This window comes from Emydura macquarii, unplaced genomic scaffold (genome assembly GCF_026122565.2).
Source record: "Emydura macquarii macquarii isolate MOO-44397 ecotype Brisbane River unplaced genomic scaffold, CSIRO-AGI_Emac_v2 contig_1230, whole genome shotgun sequence".
Classification (NCBI taxonomy): Eukaryota; Metazoa; Chordata; order Testudines; family Chelidae; genus Emydura; species Emydura macquarii.
Genome location: NW_027131367.1, coordinates 849,696 through 868,508, shown reverse-complemented (window position 1 = coordinate 868,508; position 18,813 = coordinate 849,696). Strand labels below are relative to the sequence as shown.

Here is an 18,813-nt window from a genome sequence, read left to right as displayed (position 1 = left end):
GCCTGCTGGGATAGCCGGGGAAATGTAACCGGTACCGTTGTACCAGCACACGTCCTAACGTGGATGCAGCTGTACTGGGGCAAAGGTGGCTCGTCGTGGTACAACCTATTCCCTTAGGACTACACCACCCTGCGTCCACACGAGAGGAGGGGTGTGTGTGTGTGTGTGTGTGTGTACAAGGCCTCAGATAGAGACCAGCACATACAAGTGGGGGCTGGGGGGAGAGGCCACCCCACTGCACTGGCACAAGACCAACACAAAAGGCTTTCCATCACCACAAACCAGCGTGTATTACACAGCAGGCTCGATCACACATGCTCAGCACAGCTGCCGCATTGTCCTCTGTCACAGCCAGGGGCAGGAGATGCTGCCCGCTAGAACAGGGACCCGAGCTGAGCTGTCCCCACTGAGTTAAACCAGGCGGAGCAAGCCATGTGCAAGGTGCAAAAGGCTTTACCATTAATCAAGCTACAAACCAGGCATCTCTGGGGCAGAAGAGGCGCCTGCTTGACCATATACAGCCTAGCCCCAGCCAGGGCAGGGCAGGGCAGGAGGCACAACACCCTGGATCTCACTGACGTGGCAGAACGTGGCTCCCTGACTTGGAACGTGGCTGAGATGCCAAGGCTAATGAAAAATGCTCTGGTCTCTTCACTGAGCACACGTCTTCCAGACCCCGCAGACTCCAGAGTCTGCTGGCGAGCTCCACGGGGAAGGGGGTCGAACGTGCTTTACCATCAATGCCCGTTCCTGGCCCTGGGACCCGCCAGGAGCCCACCTGCCCCAGCTGTTAGCAGAGCTGGTCTCCCCATGCCCAGCCCTGGGGCAGAGGGCTCTGCTTGTGCAGGGCGGGCTCCCACGCACACGCATCCCCCTGCCTGCACCATTCCCCATGGGCAGCAGCCGCTCTGAGCTGCGGTGTTCTCCCGCTCTGGCTATCTGGAGGGCGCTGGGGTCAGAGCTTTGTTTAACCATTTCCTGCCCTGCCGGTAGCAGACACGGGCAGTAAGTGGTGGGTTCTACTGGGCCAGTCAAGTCTGAGCGGGTGGTAACGTGCAACCAGCCGGAGAGCTGCAACTGCCCCTCTGCAGGGCCAGGGGATTTCAAGCAGGCTGCAGAATGGCTCATCTGCCCCACCTGGATCCTCTGCATGGCTACAGCGAGAGCTTGGCTCTCCATGGGGCCCAGGAGTCCCTCCTCTCAGCCATCCATGAGCAGACTGGAGTGAGCAGACTGCTGCCGGCTGGCTCTGCCTTGCTGCCTACGTGTGAAACCAGGGCTCCAACGGGAGCTCGTTGCTGGGTCAGGACATTTCTGCAAGGGAAAGTGAGCCCCAGCCACGCGAGCCTGTGGCAGTGAGCAGCTGCACTGTGGTGAGAGGCAGATGGGGGGCGGGATGAGACTTGGCTGCTCTGGTTCCCCGAACCAACCAAACCACACTCAGGTGAAGAGCACAAACACACTCAGCCTGCAGCCTCCCCCAGCACCCAGCTGGCCCGTGCGCCACTCAGCCATGCACTGGGGCTCTGCTAACCTAGCAGCGCATCACTGTAGGAAACCAGAGATAACAGGTCCCCACTTCCTGGCTCCTCCTTTCCTGGACAAACAGCTCACAAAAGAAAAGCAGAGCAAAGCACGAGTTCAAAGGCTTCCGAGAAGGCTCCCTCTCAATGCAAATCTCTTCCAGCAAGCTCTGGCAGGCAGCTCAGGTCAGGCCAAGGGCCAGGGAGCCTGCTCTGGGCAGAGGGGGCGAATACAAATCGAGAAAGCTGGAGACACGGACGCCAGCAGGACTCCGGGCTGGGCCCCATCCCACGGGGGGAGACGGGCTCTGAGGAGGATGCAGTGCAGGGCAGCCCATGGTGGAGCCATGATCTGAGGGAAGGGTCTGGACTGGGCTCCTCTGGCCTGAGATGAGCTGAGACAGGCTGCGTGAGACAGGGCCTGGCTTGGGGCATCAGGCTGGAGGCTGGGTGAGCAGCCCTGCCAGAGCCTGCACCCCACCCCTCCCTCCGGCTGTGCTGTGACTGGGATCTGGAGGGGTGGGGGCTCTGCCCTGGTAGAAGGGGGTGGGTGGGCTGGGCAGTGAGCATCGGCCATTCTCAGAGGGGCCACACCCCCCAGCTCCTCTCTCCAGCAGCCTGGGGCTCCAGGCCCTGGGCAGGGCAGGCAGGAGACAGGACACGCAGGACTGGAGGGAGGGAGACTGCACGGGAAGGGGCCTTGGCCCTCACTGCGAGCACGGCACGGCCAAGGGTCTGGGACTCTCCCACAGGCTCCCTTCGTACTTTCTCCTCGCTGGCTGAGTGCGGCAGGGCGGCCAGGGACAGGGACGGGGTCAGCGCACGCAGGCCTGCACAGCCCGGGCAGCATTCCTGGAGGCGGCCGGCTGCCGAGACAGCCTGGCCACCTGGCCACTGCGAAGCCCAGGCTTCCTGCAGGGCCGGGCGACTTGCCTGTGTAGTAGGACAGTGCTGCTGCCCCTGGGGATCAGAGGCTCGGGGCTGGGGCAGCCTGGGGCTGGGGCTGGCTGTGCCCCTCGTGTTTTGGGAAGGAGATTCCTAACAGGGACCCGGCTCAGCCTAGGGCCCACATCTCCCTCCTCCACTGCAGCCCCTCCAGTTACAGACCAGGGACCAGCACCCCTTGGCTTGCCCCAACCGCGCCGTGTGCGCTCAGCACCATCCCAGCCAGCAGGGAGCTCGGCCTGTGCTCTCCACCACGCCAGGGGAAACACAGCGGCTCTGCGGCGCTGGACGAGCCCACGGAGCAGCTATGGCCACAGAGCCGCGTCTAGCCAGCCCCGGAGGGCGGCGGGGGGCTGTGTCACAGAGAAGGGAGGCAAGGGGGAGCCATGAAAGGCCGGGGGGCTGGGAGACAGGATGTGACACCGCTCAGTGGGGTTTGGGGAGGCTGCTTTATTTTGCTTTGCACTTTCCGTCATTCCTGGAAACAAACAGCTGGCAGGGTCTCTGCAGACCTGCCTGCTGGGAAGTCAGGGGCTGCCCCCTCCCCCGGCCCCTTTCCAGGATGCGATCTGCCGGGCTGGCCTCACTGGTCTGCTTTGTAGCTTCCCCTAGGAACTGAGTGGATTTCAGAGCAGCCAGGCTGGCAGCTGCCCTCCACCTGCCAGGCTCCCAGGGTGCCCAGCAGGTCCTTGGCTTTGCAAAGCCGCCCTGGGCAGGCGTGCCTGGGGCCAGGTTCTCGCACTGACCCTGACCCAGATCATGAACTCCCCACCCAGCCCTTGGCGATCCCAGGCCCCAGGGAGCCAGCCTGTGCCCCCCCCCCCCCCACGCTCTAACGCCGCCACCACCACGGCTTGTCGCCTCCCTTCCAAGGGCTCTGCAGAGGGACTCCCCCCACACCTGCCCTGGGGTGGGGGGAGGCACTTCCCCTTTCCATTCTCTCAGTGCAGGCGCCTTCCCTGAAGCAGCTGCTGGCCGGGTCGTCCTGCTGGAAAGCGGCTGTGCAGGCTGCGCTCCCCCTCCATTACCAGCCGGCTGATTTATAGAAATTCAATGGCTGGGGCAGCCAGCGCCGCCTGCCAAACCTCATTAACAGCTGGCGAGGGAGCAAGGCAAACAGCCTGCACATCAACAAGGAAATCCTTGTTTAAGCGCTGATGGAGATGCATGCCTGCCCCCGTGTCGTGAGCAGAGCGAGTCCCTGGCCAGGAGCTCCTGGCACAGCACCCGGCCAGCCCGTGTGCCCGCTGCCCAGCACCAGGCCAGGGAAGGCGGTGCAGAGGGGCGCAGAGAGCGAGAATGGAACCCGACTTCGCCAAGTCGCGGCGCGGGGCTGTGTGGGCAGGGCCAGCTGAGGGACGGTAACCGGGGCCCGGGGAGGGAGGCTGCTCTCTATTGCTGTTTGCGCTCAGAAACCGAGGGCTCCCCGGAGGACTCTGGGGATGCCTGGAAGTGACGTCTGATGTCCTGGAGCTGAAGCTGCTTGGTTCCAAGGCTTTGGGAGGACGGCGAGGCAGGAACCTGCTCTCCAAGTCAGCCGAGAACACACCCTGCAAAATCGGTCAGGCCTTTTCCTCTGGCAAACACAACGCAGGGTGCGGGGCCCCAGCGCCCCTTCCCAGCACTAACTGAGGAGGGCTGGAGAACCATGTGCGAGCCCCGCCGCACCCACGTGACGCTCAGCCACGCCGAGTGCCCCCCAGCTCTGGGCAGGGACTAGCTCACAGCCGTTCCCTGCAGTGGCCTGAGCGGGGCTTTCATCCTGGGGGGACCCGTCATGCACCAGCTGCAGATGGCTCCTGTCCGTTGCTGCCCACCTCAACGGAAGGATTGTGTTTCCTGCCCACAGAGAGATTCCCTACAGACAAAACCCACTGCCCACTCGTGCTGCTTTCCCCAGGGCAGGCACACCAAGCGTGCAGCCTCGGGCCCCTTCCTGGCTGGATCCCACCCGCTCCCGGGCAGTGAGCAGAACAAGCGCGTGTGAGCAGCAGAGACACCCAGCGCTGCCCACAGAGCCCGGCTGGGAAGTGACCTGGGATGCTCCCATCAGCAGGGAGACGCCTGGGTCAGCACGGAGCCAGGAGCGGGGGCAGGGGAACGAATTTGGCTCCCACTAGGAAATTCGTGTGTGTCCCTTTGGAAAGAGAAGCAGAACTTTAAACCCCCGCGCTGCGGCTGAGCGCTGCCCCCACCCAGGGCATGAAGGAGGCTGAGCTGCCTTGGCTCACTGCTCTTCCTGGGCCTCTGTTCCAGGGGCTATGGGGCTTTCACAGCAACGCTTTGCACAGGAGGGTGAGAGGCTGCCCTGGGAAGGAGGAGGGGAGAAGAAGCAGCTGCATGAGCATGGCACAGGAGGCTGCCGCTTGCCTCTGTTTCCAGCAGGAAAGGAGCCCCTCCAGGAGGAGAGACCTGCACATCCAGTGCCTGAATCCAGCCCCAGCCTGCCTGCCTGCCAGCAGGGGAGTCACAGCTCTACCACCCTGTGCACGTCTCTGGCCGTGCGCTCCCCCACGCCGGGCTGCTGCTCAGGATGTTCTACTGCCCTGCACAGGGTCACACCTGGCAGCTGGTAGCAAGGCATCCCGGCACACACGTCCCCCGAAGATCCTCTCCCCTCTGAGCACCTCCCTGCCGGACACGAGTGCCGGGAAGTCATGTGACTTGCCACACAGCACCAACGGATCGAGCTGGGGCGGGCCTGGGGCTGGCAAAGGGGCGTTCCTGCCTGCCCAAGTCAGGGCTTGCTCCAGGATCCATCCTGCCCACCAACATCCCCCACAGTCTCCCCTGGATACAGGAGTCTTCACCTCCCGTCCTCAGCCCTTGGTGCGTTGTCCAGTTATTAACAGGCAGATCTGTTCCACCCCAGAGGTGGCCCATGCCAACTGGGTGCCCAGCACAGACTCAGGATCACTCAGCTACACAGGCCACGGCACAGAGACCCGTGAGGAATACCTCACCCGCAGCAGCCCCGAGGCAAAGCAGGGCTGGCCAGAAGGCCCAGGCCAGTGGTGGCCTGCTGGGCGGCTGCGGGAGTGCCTGGCGGAGCTGGCACGGAAGGCTGGCCCCAGCTCTCCGCAGCGCCTGGGGCGCAGTGCAGGGCCCTACGCTGCGTTTCTGCCCGCATTAGATGACGTCCGGCCACCCCCCCGTGTGGCTCGGGATTTATTTGATCATCTTCAGAAAAGCATTTACTGCCCATGAACGGCGAATTAATTCTCCTCAAAGAGCTCTCAATTATTCATCCCGGCCACAGAGAAACAATTACTGCACTTACCGCACGCCAGCTCAGCCCCTGCGCCAGCCGGCGGGAAGCTGGAGTGGGCCGGGCTGCAGCACAAACACCCCTGGCTAGCCAGACTGACCCAGGCCGGCAGGGCGGGGGCGCCCAGGCCGCTATCCGGGACTGAGGGCTAGATGTGAGAGCAGAGTGAGCCCCTGGCTCTGCCATCGGGCGCTACAGAACACTGTGCCCCTGCCCGGGGGCATTTACCCCAGGGACAGGGAACATCCCGGACTCTCAGCATGACCCCATCCTGCATCCCTTCCCGCCTCCCCGCTTCAGGCATCGCTTCCCCCAGGGGCTTGGAAAGGAAAGTCGTTCTGTACAACCCCCCACCGACACCCCAGCAAACCCAGTGTAAGTGAGGGAATGGGCCCCTTGTGTGTACAATACCCCGGTGGAGTTGGTTAGCAAAAGGATCTGAGTCCCTGCTCCCACTCCCTTTACCCAGAGGCCTGCCTGACTGCGAGGGCTCCCCTCCCTCTCTCGACCCCCAATCTTGCTGTGGTCCCTTAGGGCAGGGGGTAGGGTGTCCCCACTCCGGGTACTAACCCTGCCCCACTGATCAGTGCACACAATGCAAAGCAATGCAATGTATTACACAAACAGCAATCAAATCAATTACAAAAATAAGAAAAGAGGAGCAAGGTGAAAGGAAAACACCCAGCACTGCCCCTGGCCCGGGGCACCACACACAGTGTCTCTGGGGTTCACAGTCTGTGTCGCACGGCGCAGGCCCACTGTCCAGGCCCTGGCTGCGCTGCAGGGATGCAGTCAAACCCCTGCTCTGCCAGTAGCCACACACTCCCAGAGTCCCCTTCGCTCTGCCCAGCTGCTCACCACACCCAGCTCCAGACGGCTCCTGTCCCAGCTCGCTCTGCTCCGTGCAGCTGCGCTCGGCTCTCTGGGGTGCCCCTCTGCTCTGCTCTGCTCTGCTCTGCTGCTGTGGGTCGGGTCAGCTCGGCTCCATTCAGCTTTTTGTGCTCCTCTTCCAGCTGCTGGCTGCTTTGTCCTTGGCTCTGGTCAGCTCTGCCCAGCCATGCAGCTCCAGCTCACAGGGAGGGCCAGGCTTCCCCACCACCCTCCTGGCTCCCTCAATGGCCTGTCTGCCCTGTCAATCAGGCTGACCTGAGCTGGCCTCTCTCCACTGGCCCTGGGGGCTGTGTCCCTTCCACGGTCCTGCTTCCTCCAGAGATGCCAACCAAAAGACCCACTAGGTTTCAGTGAGGGCTAATAGACCCTTACACTTGCCACCCCCAGAGCAAGGCAAACCCTCCTGGCTCTTCGTCCAGCTGGGTTCTCCCCTTGGCTCACACAGGGGACCATCCACACTTCCCACCCTGAGCCACAGACCCTGGGAAAGGCTGGCAGGACCTGCCGGGTGCTCCCTGGCCTCTGCTCTCCCTGCTGAGCGTGGCTCTCCTCGCTGCCCCAGAGGATGGCTCTGGTGGGTCCCCTAGAATCGGAGCCCCCAGAGACTGCAGCCGGAGGGACAGGGTGGACCCCACAGGCTCAGCCAGCGCATGTGGCTGCCCCCCCGCATGCTCTGGGAGGTGAGGCAGCCTTGACCCCACTTCTCTGGCATATCTTGAGCAGGTCCCATGGGAAGGCATTCCCTGCCCTTCCCTCAGCCCCCCGAGCCTGCCACTGGGCCACTGCCCCGGGAGCCCCCGACATGCCAGCTGGGTGGGCTGAATGACACCCTACCTCCCAGTCTGTCTCCGAACCACGGCCCACGCATGTCTGCCTGCACCCATGCTTTAGCACCCGTCCTCGCCCTCATCTCCCGGCCGGACACCATGCGGCCGGAGGTGGGAGCCCCGATGGGAATATTAGCTCCGTGGAGCCGAGCGCGTGGGTGTGTACATGGTGTGGTGCAGACTCTCCTGCTGCCTGTCCCTTCTGTGACAAGAGGGAGACCCTGGCACACATCTACGTGGAGCACGTCAGGCTGCAGTCTGTCTTCCAGCTCTTCCACAGCCCCCACCTTTACAGGGTTCCGGGGACCCACACGCACCTGCCCTGCAATGCCTTTGCAAAACCCCATCACATCTGAGCATGCCCAGCAGTGGCTAGTCCTTGCAGGAGTTTTCTACCTCATCCTGCAGGGGTTTCAGCCACTATGTAAGCAGGGAATGGTCCCGCTATTGTGGGGAACTGTCCTGGCTCAGACACGACCCGGCGGAGTTGGCTAGTGAAAGGATCTGAGTCCTCGCTCCCCCTCCCTTTCCGTAGAGGCCGGCCTGGCCTTGAGGGCTCCCCTCCCACGCTCCTGTGTGGCAGGGTCCCCGGAACCCCGGCAGGGCTGGGCCCAGGATTCCTGGGGGGCTCGACCCCCCAACCTCGTCATGGTCATGTAGGGCAGGGGCTTGGGTGTCCCCACTCCGGGGGGCTCTCTCCGCACTGGACGCCTCCCTGCCCCACTGATCACCGCATACAGTGCAAAGCAAACACCGTTTATTAAACAACAATCAATTTAAAAAATAAGGAAAAACAGGAAAGGTTCAAGGAAAACACCCAGTGCTGCCCCCTGGCCCAGGGACCCCACACAGCATCTCTGGGGTGTAAGGGACGCTCACAGCCTGCTCCCCACACGTCCCAGGCTCCTGCCCAGGCCCTGGCCGTGCTGCAGGGATGCTGCAGGTCAGACACTTGCTCTGGCGGTGGCCACAGACCTCCAGGCGCTATGGGGCAGGGCCCTTCTCCCTAGTGTCTGCCCCTCTCGGGGTCATGACCCCCCTCCCAGTCCAGCCTGCGCAGCCTCTGGGCTGGTGGCATCTCCCCGCCCCAGGCCCTGCCCAGGGTCCCCCTCGCTCTGCCCAGCCACTCACTGCACCTGGCTCCAGATGGCCCTGGCCTCAGTCCCGGCACTGGCCCCAGCCCCACTCTGCCTCAGGGTGGCTCAGATCTGGCGCGGCTCTGCTCTCTCGGCTGCTCCTCTGGCCCTGCTCAGCTCCCACCCTGGGCTTCTTCTCCGGCCCCCCCAGCTCAGCTCCGTCCTTAGCTCGGCCCCACTCAGCCCCGGCAGCTCCCACTCACATGGGGGACAGGACCCCCCCCGCCCATTGACCTGCCCGCCCTGTTGATCAGGCTGACCTGGCGCGTTGGCCTCTCCCCGCTGGCCCTGGGCTCCGTCCATCTCAGGGTCCTGCTTCCTCATCGACCCTTCCCCGGCCTTGGGGACGGAGAGTTGCCAACCAAAAACCGCACTGTTTCCGTGCGGGGCCACCCGTCCCCTCACGCCCTGTCCCGCAGGGGCTGCGGTTGTGAAATGTCGTTTGTTTCCACAGCCTCCTGGTGCTGGGATACTGAGTGGGTTCATCTGCTGCCCAGCCCTGCTACACAGCCTCCAGCTAGCCCCACTCTAGCTGTGCACAGAAAGTCACCGCTAGGATTACCCCACGACGGACGGAGGAATTTGGCAGCACAAAAATGCACTTTACTTAGGCCTACGTGTCCCGCTGAGTTGTTCTCAGATTAGAAGGTGTCTGGAGATGAAACCCTGTGCCCACAGACAAGTCTGGCTTTGGAGAACAAAAAGAAAACAAGGTTTTGTTGTAAACTGTCTCCCAAGACCCTAAACAGCAGCAACTATCGTTTGTGACCTTCCTGCGCAATCCCTGCAGCCGGAGGGAGCAGCGCAGTGACAGCAGCTCAGCTCAGTGAGCACGAACCTGCCGCTGTGTCAAGGCTTCAGTCAGGAAGACGAGCGGTGCAGTGCCTCTGACGCTGCACCTGCGGCCAGCTGATATTTCTAGAGAATCTTTGCTTGAAACCAGCCCAGCTGAAGACCCTCTACAGACCAACAAAGCCAAGGATCCCATAGACGATCTTAAAAACAAAGACTCTGTAGATGAACTTGAAAGGAGCAAAACCAAAGGCCCTATAGACAAGCAAGTCAGCAATGAAGCAGGACAAAGCAATCTTCCTGCTGAAACAGGTTTGGTTCCCATCTGATAAAAGTTGCTTTCAGGATTCCGTTTTATCACCAGAGCAATTGTGTGCTTGTACGGAACTGGTCCTTGCCCGCCCGCTGAACGTGCTATGCCAAAAGGACACCTTCCATTTCTTCCTACAAACCACCATTTTTCATCGTCATTTTACAGACTGAAGAATGCACTGCATGAAGATTTGCAGGTCGCGTGGCTAGACGCTCAGATGATTCGTGCTGTCACGTTTGTTGGCTGTACGGGGATACAGAAACTCAATGGGGGCCCTACATCAGCGGGAGTGGGGGCTGCTTGACGCAAGCTCTCCCTGCAGTGATGCAGGCTGAAAAAGGCATCTTGTGCCAGCGAGGCCCATGCTTGCTCGGAGCTAGGAGAGCCGCACCATGGCAAGACCCTGAGTCGTGTCCAAAGTCCGACAGGCCACTCCCCAGGAGCCAAGAATCACCACTGGGAAGCAGGTGAGACGCATGTTGTCCTGCCCCCTTTCTCTGGGCTGCTCCCTTACCACCAGGCCTCACTGCCCCACACCTTCCCTGCATTTCCTGGCCCTAGCCCTTCCCCTGCAGCATAACCGACTCCCAGCCCCATGCCGGCTGGCAGAGGAAGCTGCTGGGAAGGCCAGGTGCGTGTGCGATGATGGGAGCTTTAGAGCAGAGGGGGGAACCAGCAGGCTGAGCTGACCATGTTCCCAGGTCCAGGCCTAGTACCGGGAAGCGGCTGCTCAGTGCCGGTAAATCAGATCGCAGAGATTAGAGGCCTTTCTGTCTAATCACAGGCAGCTTGAAGTTGGAGGACAAGTTACTGGAACAAAGAGGAAATAGACGCAGTAAATAAAGAGAAACTGTTAACATATGGCCCCTGCGTGTGAAAAACGTCTCTGTGAAGGGCTTGTTATGGCTTAGTCATTCACTGCACGGGGCTGCACGGCCCAGACTGCTGCTGGGTGGAGAGTAAAAGGGAAGGATGCTGTGCGTGTGACACATACAGGTGTGTATCTGCACCAAAGGCCAGCGTTTGTGTCAGTGTGCAGCTGTGTGTGTAGGGTTTGTGCTTGTGCAAGGCGGGTGTATGCCAGTGTAGGGTGTACAGTTGCGCAGAGGGGGCTGTGTTTGTGCAGAGATCCCACTGATAGAGAAAGAGGCCTATGCTGGCAGGAGAGGCACGGGGGGCCATGCACCATGCTACTCACCCCACAGCTCACGGGAACAATCCCGCTAGCACTGACAGAGGGAGGGGGAGATCCTGCTTTTCGGCCTGCTCCCAGCTCGGAGGCTGAACAGCACCGGGGCTGGATGAGCAAGTCTCTGAAGATAGTGCTGTCCTGGGCCCTGACCTGGGGAATGGCCCCAGGTGCAGCAGGGGAGATACGCGGCAGCAGTGTTCATCCCACCCTCCTGTCTGTAGCCCACACCTGAAGCGGACCTGGCAGGAGCCAGGCTCTGGGCTCCAGGGGTGGACAGTCGAGGGTTTCTTGCCTCCTGCTGAGCCAGATCAGAGACATCTCTCCTCACGTCAGGCCAGTTCCGGCACTGAACCCAACCCCTCCTGGGGGCTGCTACAGGCCCCATGCCTGTGACCCAGCAAAGCAACACCTGCTGGGAGAACACGACTCTCCGCTGTGCTTCTGCTCTCAGCCAGCCCCCAGGCTCCCCAGGGACCAGCCCCCAGGCCCGTTCTGCTTTACTCAGGTTCCTACGGTGACCCAGCCGCCCACTGCTCATGGCACAATCGGAGTCCCTGGCGTTGCCCAGCTTCTCCTCCCCACCGCACAAGCAATGTTTCGTTTGTGTCTCCTACAGCTTCCACCTGGGCCCTGCCTCCCCCTTCGCCCCAAGGGAGCCGACGAGGGAGGCGCCGTGCACTGCAGCACCGAATACAAGAAATCTTCACTGCCTCAGCCAGCCAGTCTTTGCTCCCTGCTGCCTCCTTCACTCCCCAGCTGCTGACCTGGGAACGCTGGGGCTGGCGCAGCCACTAGCTCCCTGTACCAGCCCAGGCAAGGGGAGTCAGCTGGGGGCTTTCACCAGGGCCTTGGAACCTGGCCTGAGAAAGGCCCACCCTCCCAGCATGGCCCCATAAAGCATGTGCATGAGCGTGTGCCTAGGACGCCCACCTGGCAGAGCAGGGAGTGGAGAGGAATAAGGCAGGAAGGTCTCGTGGTGATGCAGGACCCAGCCTTTCTGAGCCCTGCACACAGCAACCAGTGTGTGCACAGGGTGTTCGTGTTGTCAGGGGGCCATGTGTCCTAGAGAGCCTCGGAACGAAGTGGGAGGGCATTTGATAGCGATTGCCATAAAACATGTTTCCCCACCTGCGCCCTGGGCGGTGCGCCAGCTCTTTCTAGGATCGGACTCCAGCGCTGAGGAGTGTAACTGCGAGGCTGAGCCTGGCTTCCCAGCAGCAAAGGTCAGGGCTTTGGTTTCCTGTTAGTGGCTGCAGCAGCATGACAGGAATAATCACAATGAAATAAACTGCCTGTGTGCACACAGAAAACGCACACGGGTTGGATTCAAACAGCCCATCTCCCTGGAGACCAGTGCTGAAACCCCCCAGGGGAACCTGCCCGACATGAGACAGGGATGAGGGATCTCTCCCGGGGCTGGCAAACAGCCTCAAGACAAGACATCCCACGGCAGCGTCACCCCCGGAAAGGCAAGCGAGGGCAATGGGCCTGACAGCGCGGCAGACGGAGTGACTGCAGGGGCCTGTGAGCGCAGGCGGAGGTCAGCGGCACAAACAAGCCACGTTCACTCTGAGCATCCCTGGAGACGGCCATGCCCTCGGGGGGGACCAGAGCAACTCTCCCCTCACTAGTGGGGCAGGCACAGGAGGCAGCTGGGATTTCAGCCAGGCGGGGGCAGAGGGAGCTTCCCAGAGACAGGAGTGAGTGCGCTGGGGTCAGGAGAGGGCAGCAGGGCCTGGCCCCGGACAAGGACCAGAACCCTGTCTGTGACCACGGGCGCAGGTCAGCGCTCCCCCCTGCACCGAGCCGGGCCCGGGGGCTGGACGGGCCGCACTGAGTCCGCAGTCCAGGGGTGCCCCCGGCACGGGCAGGGCAGGGCAGGGCAGGGTCCCCTGCCCACGAGGCAGCCCTGGCCCGGCCGCTGGTCGGTCGCACACGCCGCAGAGACCCGGAGGAACCTCCCTGGGGTCGGCCAAGGGCACCAGTGACCCAGCGCGAGCCGAGCCGGGCCGGGTCGCCGCGCTTCGCTCGAGGAGGGGCCAGAGTTGGCCCGGCCCGGCCCGTCTCACTGCTCCGGGACCGGCCCCACGGCCCCGCGCCCGGAGCATCGCCCGCTCGGCGGGGAGCGGCTCGGCTCGGCTCGGCCCGGCCCTGCCGGCCACACGCCACCTTCGCCGGGCCGCCCCGCCCCGGGGTCTGGCAGCGCCCGGACAGCCGAGCCGAGCCGAGCCGGGCCGGGCCAGGAGGGGCCCGGGGCCGGGCAGCCCCCGCCAGCCTCAGCCGCTCTGCGCAGGGACCAGAGCCGGACACAGCAGCTGCTCAGCCGCGAGCTACCGAACCGAACCGAACCGGCCCGATTCGGTTCGGGCCCCGCAGCGCCGAGTCCGGGCCCGAGGCCCCGCCCCGGGACAGGAGCAGCGGCCCCCCCGGACCGCGCTTCCCGGGATGCTTTGCGCCGGCCGCGAGGCATGCCGGGCGCTGTAGTCCGGCGGGGTGCGCCGGGCCCGGGCAGGGCCATGCAGCGGCTGCGGCTGCCTCGCGTGGGCCGGTCCGCCGGGCTGAGGGGGCTCCCGCTCTGCCAGCCGCCCCCCGCCCCACGGCGCGCCAGCCGGGGGGGGGCTCGCCCCGAGGCGACCGGGCTTCTCTGCAAGGGGCTGGGCCCCGGCCCGGCCCGGCCCAGGCGGGGGGTGCGTGGTGGGGGAGGGGCCTTCGGGCGGGGGGGGGGGGTGCGTGGTGGGGGAGGGGTGCAGGGGGCTGGGCCCGGGCGGGGGGTGCGTGGTGGGGGAGGGGCCCTGCCCCGGGCTGGGGGTGCGTGGTGCAGGGGGCTGGCCCCCCGGGCTATCCTAGACATGCCAGGCCGGGCTGTCTCCGTTCTCGCCCCAGATGGTGCTGTCCTGCCCCCACCGCTGGTACCGAGCAGCTGGGGTTCCCCGGGGGGCCCAGCCCCAGCCGCACGTGGTGGATCTGCGCAGCGACACGGTGACCAGGCCCAGTGCGCGGATGAGACAGGCCATGGCCCAGGCGGAGGTGGGCGACGACGACTACGGGGAGGACCCGACGGTCAATGGTGAGGCCTGGGGCATCTCTGCGGCGATGGTGCCCCTGGCCCGGGCACTGGCGGCTGCACACCCCCGTCGGGGCCGGGGAGCGGAGGCCGCCCTATGACTCAGGCAGGGATGCAGCAAAGACCCTTCTCACACGGACACCCCCCAGCCCAGCCTCAGGGTCCAGAGCCAGCCCTCCCCGCTGCGGGTACCGGGGGTGACCGTGGGGAAGCCGTTGAGCGGGTCCCAAGCAGGAAATGAAAGCGGCAGCAGCTGTGGGGAGCCCAAAGCAGAACCGCATGGGGAGGGGGGGCCGGGGGAGGGCAGGTGTGTGGGGCAAGGCAGCCAAGCAACAGCTTCCAGGAACAGGTCCCCATGGGGCTGTGAACTCAGACTCCTCCTCCCCCACTTAACAGGTGGGTGGATGCTGCTGCTGCTGCCTCTCTGGGGGCTTCCTAGTAGCCTTTCAGAGTCTGGTCATGAGCAGGACAAGCGCCCAGCCTCACTCTGCTCCTGCCAGGGCTGGGGCAGGGACCCACTGAACCCTGAGCAAATCACCTGCCAGGGCAGCAGGGGTCAATGCACTGGGTCCTACCCACGCTGTGGGGCTGAAGTGTGGCAGGAACCCCTGATCTGTGCCCTGGAGCTTGTTCGCCCTTCCCCTCCTGAAGGGCAGTCTGACGCCGTGAGCTGCCCCATCTGCGGCTCCAGCGAGGGGCAGGTTGTTGACCATCTTGCTCTTGTTTCCATGCCACCCCAAGTGCTAAGGAAAGACCCCCTGCCCCCCACTGTGACTCTTTCCCATGCAGAGCTGCAGCACTCGGCCGCCAAGCTCCTAGGAATGGAGGAGGCTTTGTTTGTGCCAACATCGACCATGGCAAACCTCGTAGCCGGTGAGTCCCGTGGGCTGGACAAATCGGCACAGCGCTGGCTGGCTAGGAACACCTGCAGGGCTCTTCCACAGCACGCCCGGCTCAGCACCTGCCACTGACAGCCACCGGCCGGCAAGTTCAGCCCAGCCTCTCCCAGCAAGGGCACTGGGAGGAGCGGGGCAGGTGCCGGATGTTCAGGTGCAGCCTGGGCTGTTGCAGGTGCCCCTGTGGGTGGGGGTGTCCAGTCCCTGGCCCCGGGGGCTCAGGCAGCAGCTGGCGTTTGTGGCAGGTACTCCCCAGGAGACGGGGAGGCACAGAGCCCATCTTGGTGAAGGGGAGTGGTGCCAATGCCCCCGCTGTGCCCCACAGTCCTGCTCTTGCTACGGGGCAGGGCCCTTTTGCTTTGTGCCCCACCGGGCTCTGTCCCCTGGGTGGCCCTGAGGTGCTTCCCCGTCTGTCAGGGCCCTGTGGCTCCCCCTCGTCGTGCTTCATTGCCACCCTCTCGTCCCAGTGATGTGCCACTGCCAGCGCAGAGGGGCTCAGCTGCTCGTCGGGAGGGAGGCCCATCTGCACGTCTTCGAGCAGGGAGGGGTTGCTCAGGTATGCAGCACGCTTGTCCTGGCACAGCCCCGGGGCCTGGCTTGGGCACCTTCCCCCAGCACTGCCGTTGCCCCATGGCAGTTTGGGAGGGGCTGGAATGGGGGGTCAGGGTCTGATCCCGATCTGGAGTTCCGGGCGGGGAGCATTGCCCCGAACCTTCTGGCATGGAGGGATGCACGAAGAGCAGCCCCCTCCTATGCACAGCTCCAGCGGGGTGTGTGTGTGTGTGTGTCTTGTGCTCGCTGCCTGGGCAGGGCTGTGCATGCCGTGTGTCTGTCATGAGTAGGAGAGCACAGAGCGGGCCAGGACCTGAGCAGGCCCCTAGCCCGACAAACGACTCCCTGAGTGGCCACTGCCCCCGTGTCGACACCGGCACTGACGGCAGGAGTATGGCCAGCGGCTCTGCCCCCACCCGCGCTCTGGTGCTGCAGCTGCCCCGTGCCTGTAACGCGGCTGGGGCAGGCGGACTGGAGAGTGTTTGTTTGAGGTGGGTGTGTGGGAGAGGCCGCAAGGGGGCAGCACTGGCCCGGGTTGTCACCCCGCTCACAGCAGGACAGGGAACCCTGGTGAGCTGCTGCCCCCCCTGGCCGTTCTCCGCAGCAGCCTGGAGTGAAATCCCGTCTTGGTTTTGCCAAAGGAACTCTCAGTGTCAGCCCAGTGTGGGGCGCCCCCGGCCATCTCCCGGCCCCATTCCCTGGGCCCCTGGTGCTTCTGGCCTTTCCCGACTCTCAGTGCTTTTCTTGGCTTGTTATTAAGTGAGCTGGCCCGGGGCTGGCTCTGGGCAAACCCGGGGGTTCAGCCACACGCTGGGTGACGCGCTTGGCAGCACCAGGCCATGGCAGAGATGGGCAGGGGGCTCCAGGCCGCACTGTGGGTAGCACCAGGGTGGAAACGCTGAGCCATGGGAGTCCTGAGAACTGCCGGCCCTGGGCTGGGCTGGGGCAGAGGTGTGGGGTGTGGAGGGGGTGGGGTGGGGACACTTGGTTACCTGTCGAAGTGAGCGATGGTCAAATGTTACTTTCCCAGCCTGGTAGACAAGGCTCCAAGGGGCAGAGCCTGGCTTTGGGGCAGCCAGGGTCCTCCTAAGTCACTGTCCCCACACGCACCGGGCTGTCCCGGCACAGGTAGCTGGGGTCCATTCCCAGGCGCTGCAGGACCTGCCAGATGGCACCTTGGACCTCAGTGAGCTGGAGTCTACAATCCGGGAGGGCTATGGCAGCCGATACCACCCTCGCTTGGAGCTCATCTGCCTGGAGAACACCCACAGCTCTGCAGGGGGCCGGGTGCTCCCCCTCACCTACCTGAGGGAGGTACAGTGTCTCGCCAGCCACAGGGACAGGAGTGTGCTGTTCTCAGCGCAGCCCGTCCCCGGCACTTCACTCATCTCCCGGAGCTGGTGTGAGAGGGTCCCTGTTACTGCCTGGCCTCAGCCACGCTGATCACCCAGCCTGCAGGCGCCAGTGTCTGCCCACCTGCTAACCCAGGGGCTGGGCCAACCTCCTGCTGCATCTTGGCGCAATGCTGCCATATCCAAGGGGCGCGCTGGCTGGGGCAAGGGCACCACCCACACATGCTGGAGCCCCATGTCAGACAGAGTGGCTGGGCAGGGCGGCAGGCTCCTCGGAGCTGCAGCCTTGCTGTGGACCCCCAGATCCAGCCTGCGCGGTCTATGGCAGCTCCCCATCCTGCTGCTTCCACTGGCCCCAGCCTCTCTGCGTTCCCACCTCCAGGTGCGCCTGCTTGCTGACCAGTACGGGCTGCGCATCCACATGGACGGGGCACGACTGATGAACGCAGCCGTGGCCCAAGGCGTCCCTCCAGCTCAGATCACCCAGCACTGCGACTCTGTGTCCCTCTGCTTCTCCAAGGTCTGTCCAGAGACTGGGGATACAGGACAGGGGACTGAGCATGTGGGGGGCCCCCTCTGGGCACAGGGCAGGTTCCCCTAGGGCCAGATGGGAGGGGCTTCCCAAGGGGAACCAACTCTGAGGCCTGGAGCAAATACTCAAGGGCTCCCTCCTTGGTGTGGGGGGAGGCCCCCTTGGGCACGGGTGGATCCCTGAGGCAGGATTGGGGGGTCCCTCGGGGACCTGCTCTGACTCTCTCTTGGCAATGCAGGGGCTGGGTGCCCCAGCTGGGGCGCTGGTTGCCGGGCGCAGAGAGTTCGTGGCAGAGGCCTGGCGCACGCGGAAGCTCCTTGGTGGAGGGATGCGCCAGGCAGGGGTGCTGGCAGCGGCTGCACGCGTAGGGCTGGAGTGCGTGGAGGAGACACTTCAGAGAGACCATAGGAACGCCCGCAGCTTCGCCCAAGGTGCCTGGACATGCCCTGCTCCAGGAGCAAGGACCAGGGCCCTGTGCCAGGGGGTGCTGGTGGGAGATGTCAGTGCTGCAGGGCCAGAAGCCAACAGGCTGGAGCCTGCCGGGCAGGTGCCCAGGACACATTGTTCCTGGCTGCGGGGAGCTGAGGTTGGCCCAGTTCAGTCGGATAATGCTGGCGTCCTGGCCCCATCCTCCTTGTCCCTCAAGATGCATTGTCCTTGGCAGTGGGAGCTCTGGCTGGGCCAGAGAGGCTGTGACCTTTGCCTGCCCTAGGGCAGGGGGATCCAGCTAGGGCTCTTGTGAAACCTGGTGCCTTCCAGCTGGGATGGGTGGGGCCCCTGCAGCTCCCTGGCCCCATCTCCCGTGAGTGGAGAAGGGATGGGAACCCTCGCTGTCTGACCCAGGGGCTGCAGAGTCCCTCGGTGCTGTTGCAGGGGTGAGCCTGGTGCTGGTGCAGATGCAGCTTGACGACGTGTGTCCTTCACCCCCAGGCGTCTGGGAGCTCAGCTCGCCCTTCTGCTCCGTCAACCTTTCGGCCGTGGAGACCAACATGGTGCTGGTGAAGGTGGCTGGGCCCTGGCTGTCCCCTGAGAAGCTGTGTGAGCGCATGCAGGCGGTGAGCGAGGAGGAGGTGGCGGAGACGGGGCATGCCGTCAGCGTGCGGCTGTTCCCGTGGGCCGCAGATTCCCTGCGGGCCGTCTGGCACCAGGACATCTCAGCACACGACACCCAGCTGGTGGCCAACAAGCTGAAATTTGTGGCCAGGCAGTGCAGTCGGGAGCAAGGGGCTGCAGCCTAGGGCAGGCCAGGAGAGTTCTGCCGCCGGGAGTCCCAGGCTGCGAGGCCAGAAGTGAACGTGCCGGGGCCAGCCTGCCCAGTCCCTCCTGCTGCCGAGGGGTCCAGCCTTCTCCCTGCCTGTGCAGCAGCAGCACTGTCTGGCCCAGGCCTGTTACGTACAAACGTCACCCACACGGTAGCCACGGGCACTCGGCCCCCATGCGGTGCAGCGGTGGGGCTTGCCTGTTAGGGAAGCACAGAGGTTCGCACCCCCTCTCGGCTGGAGCCAGACAGGTCCATGGCAATGAGAGTTA

The 18,813-nt window shown here is 64.0% G+C and overlaps 1 protein-coding gene and 1 long non-coding RNA gene across 3 annotated transcripts; one reads left to right on the top strand and one right to left on the bottom strand.

Annotated features, from left to right (window-relative positions):
- Positions 1-10,263: 10,263 nt before the first annotated feature.
- LOC137152527 (uncharacterized) lies at positions 10,264-13,068 on the bottom strand. Its single transcript, XR_010919538.1, has 3 exons — positions 12,846-13,068; positions 12,016-12,137; positions 10,264-10,505 (listed from the first exon to the last, which is right to left on the bottom strand). It is a non-coding gene; the product is annotated as an uncharacterized lncRNA (long non-coding RNA).
- A 5-nt stretch (positions 13,069-13,073) lies between these two features.
- On the top strand, positions 13,074-18,587 carry LOC137152524 (uncharacterized). Of its 2 annotated transcripts, XM_067547167.1 has the most exons (8): positions 13,074-13,574; positions 13,771-13,954; positions 14,741-14,824; positions 15,315-15,403; positions 16,528-16,713; positions 17,134-17,271; positions 17,522-17,714; positions 18,214-18,587. In XM_067547167.1, the coding sequence occupies exons 1-8, from the start codon at positions 13,356-13,358 to the stop codon at positions 18,519-18,521; spliced, it is 1,401 nt and encodes a 466-aa protein (XP_067403268.1). In that variant the 5' UTR covers positions 13,074-13,355; the 3' UTR covers positions 18,522-18,587. The 2 variants fall into 2 exon arrangements, with proteins under 2 accessions (XP_067403268.1, XP_067403269.1); XM_067547168.1 differs by lacking the exon at positions 13,074-13,574 and having other exon boundaries at positions 13,700-13,954; positions 14,693-14,824.
- Positions 18,588-18,813: the final 226 nt, after the last annotated feature.

What these genes read in the sequence shown, in the direction of transcription:
- LOC137152524 (XM_067547167.1), top strand. Translation starts at nt 13,356, where the DNA reads ATGCCGGGCGCTGTAGTCCGGCGGGGTGCGCCGGGCCCGGGCAGGGCC. An exon ending in GGAGGACCCGACGGTCAATG is followed by an intron (nt 13,955 to 14,740) that starts GTGAGGCCTGGG and finishes TTTCCCATGCAG; the next exon opens with AGCTGCAGCACTCGGCCGCC. An exon ending in TGTCCCTCTGCTTCTCCAAG is followed by an intron (nt 17,272 to 17,521) that starts GTCTGTCCAGAG and finishes TTGGCAATGCAG; the next exon opens with GGGCTGGGTGCCCCAGCTGG.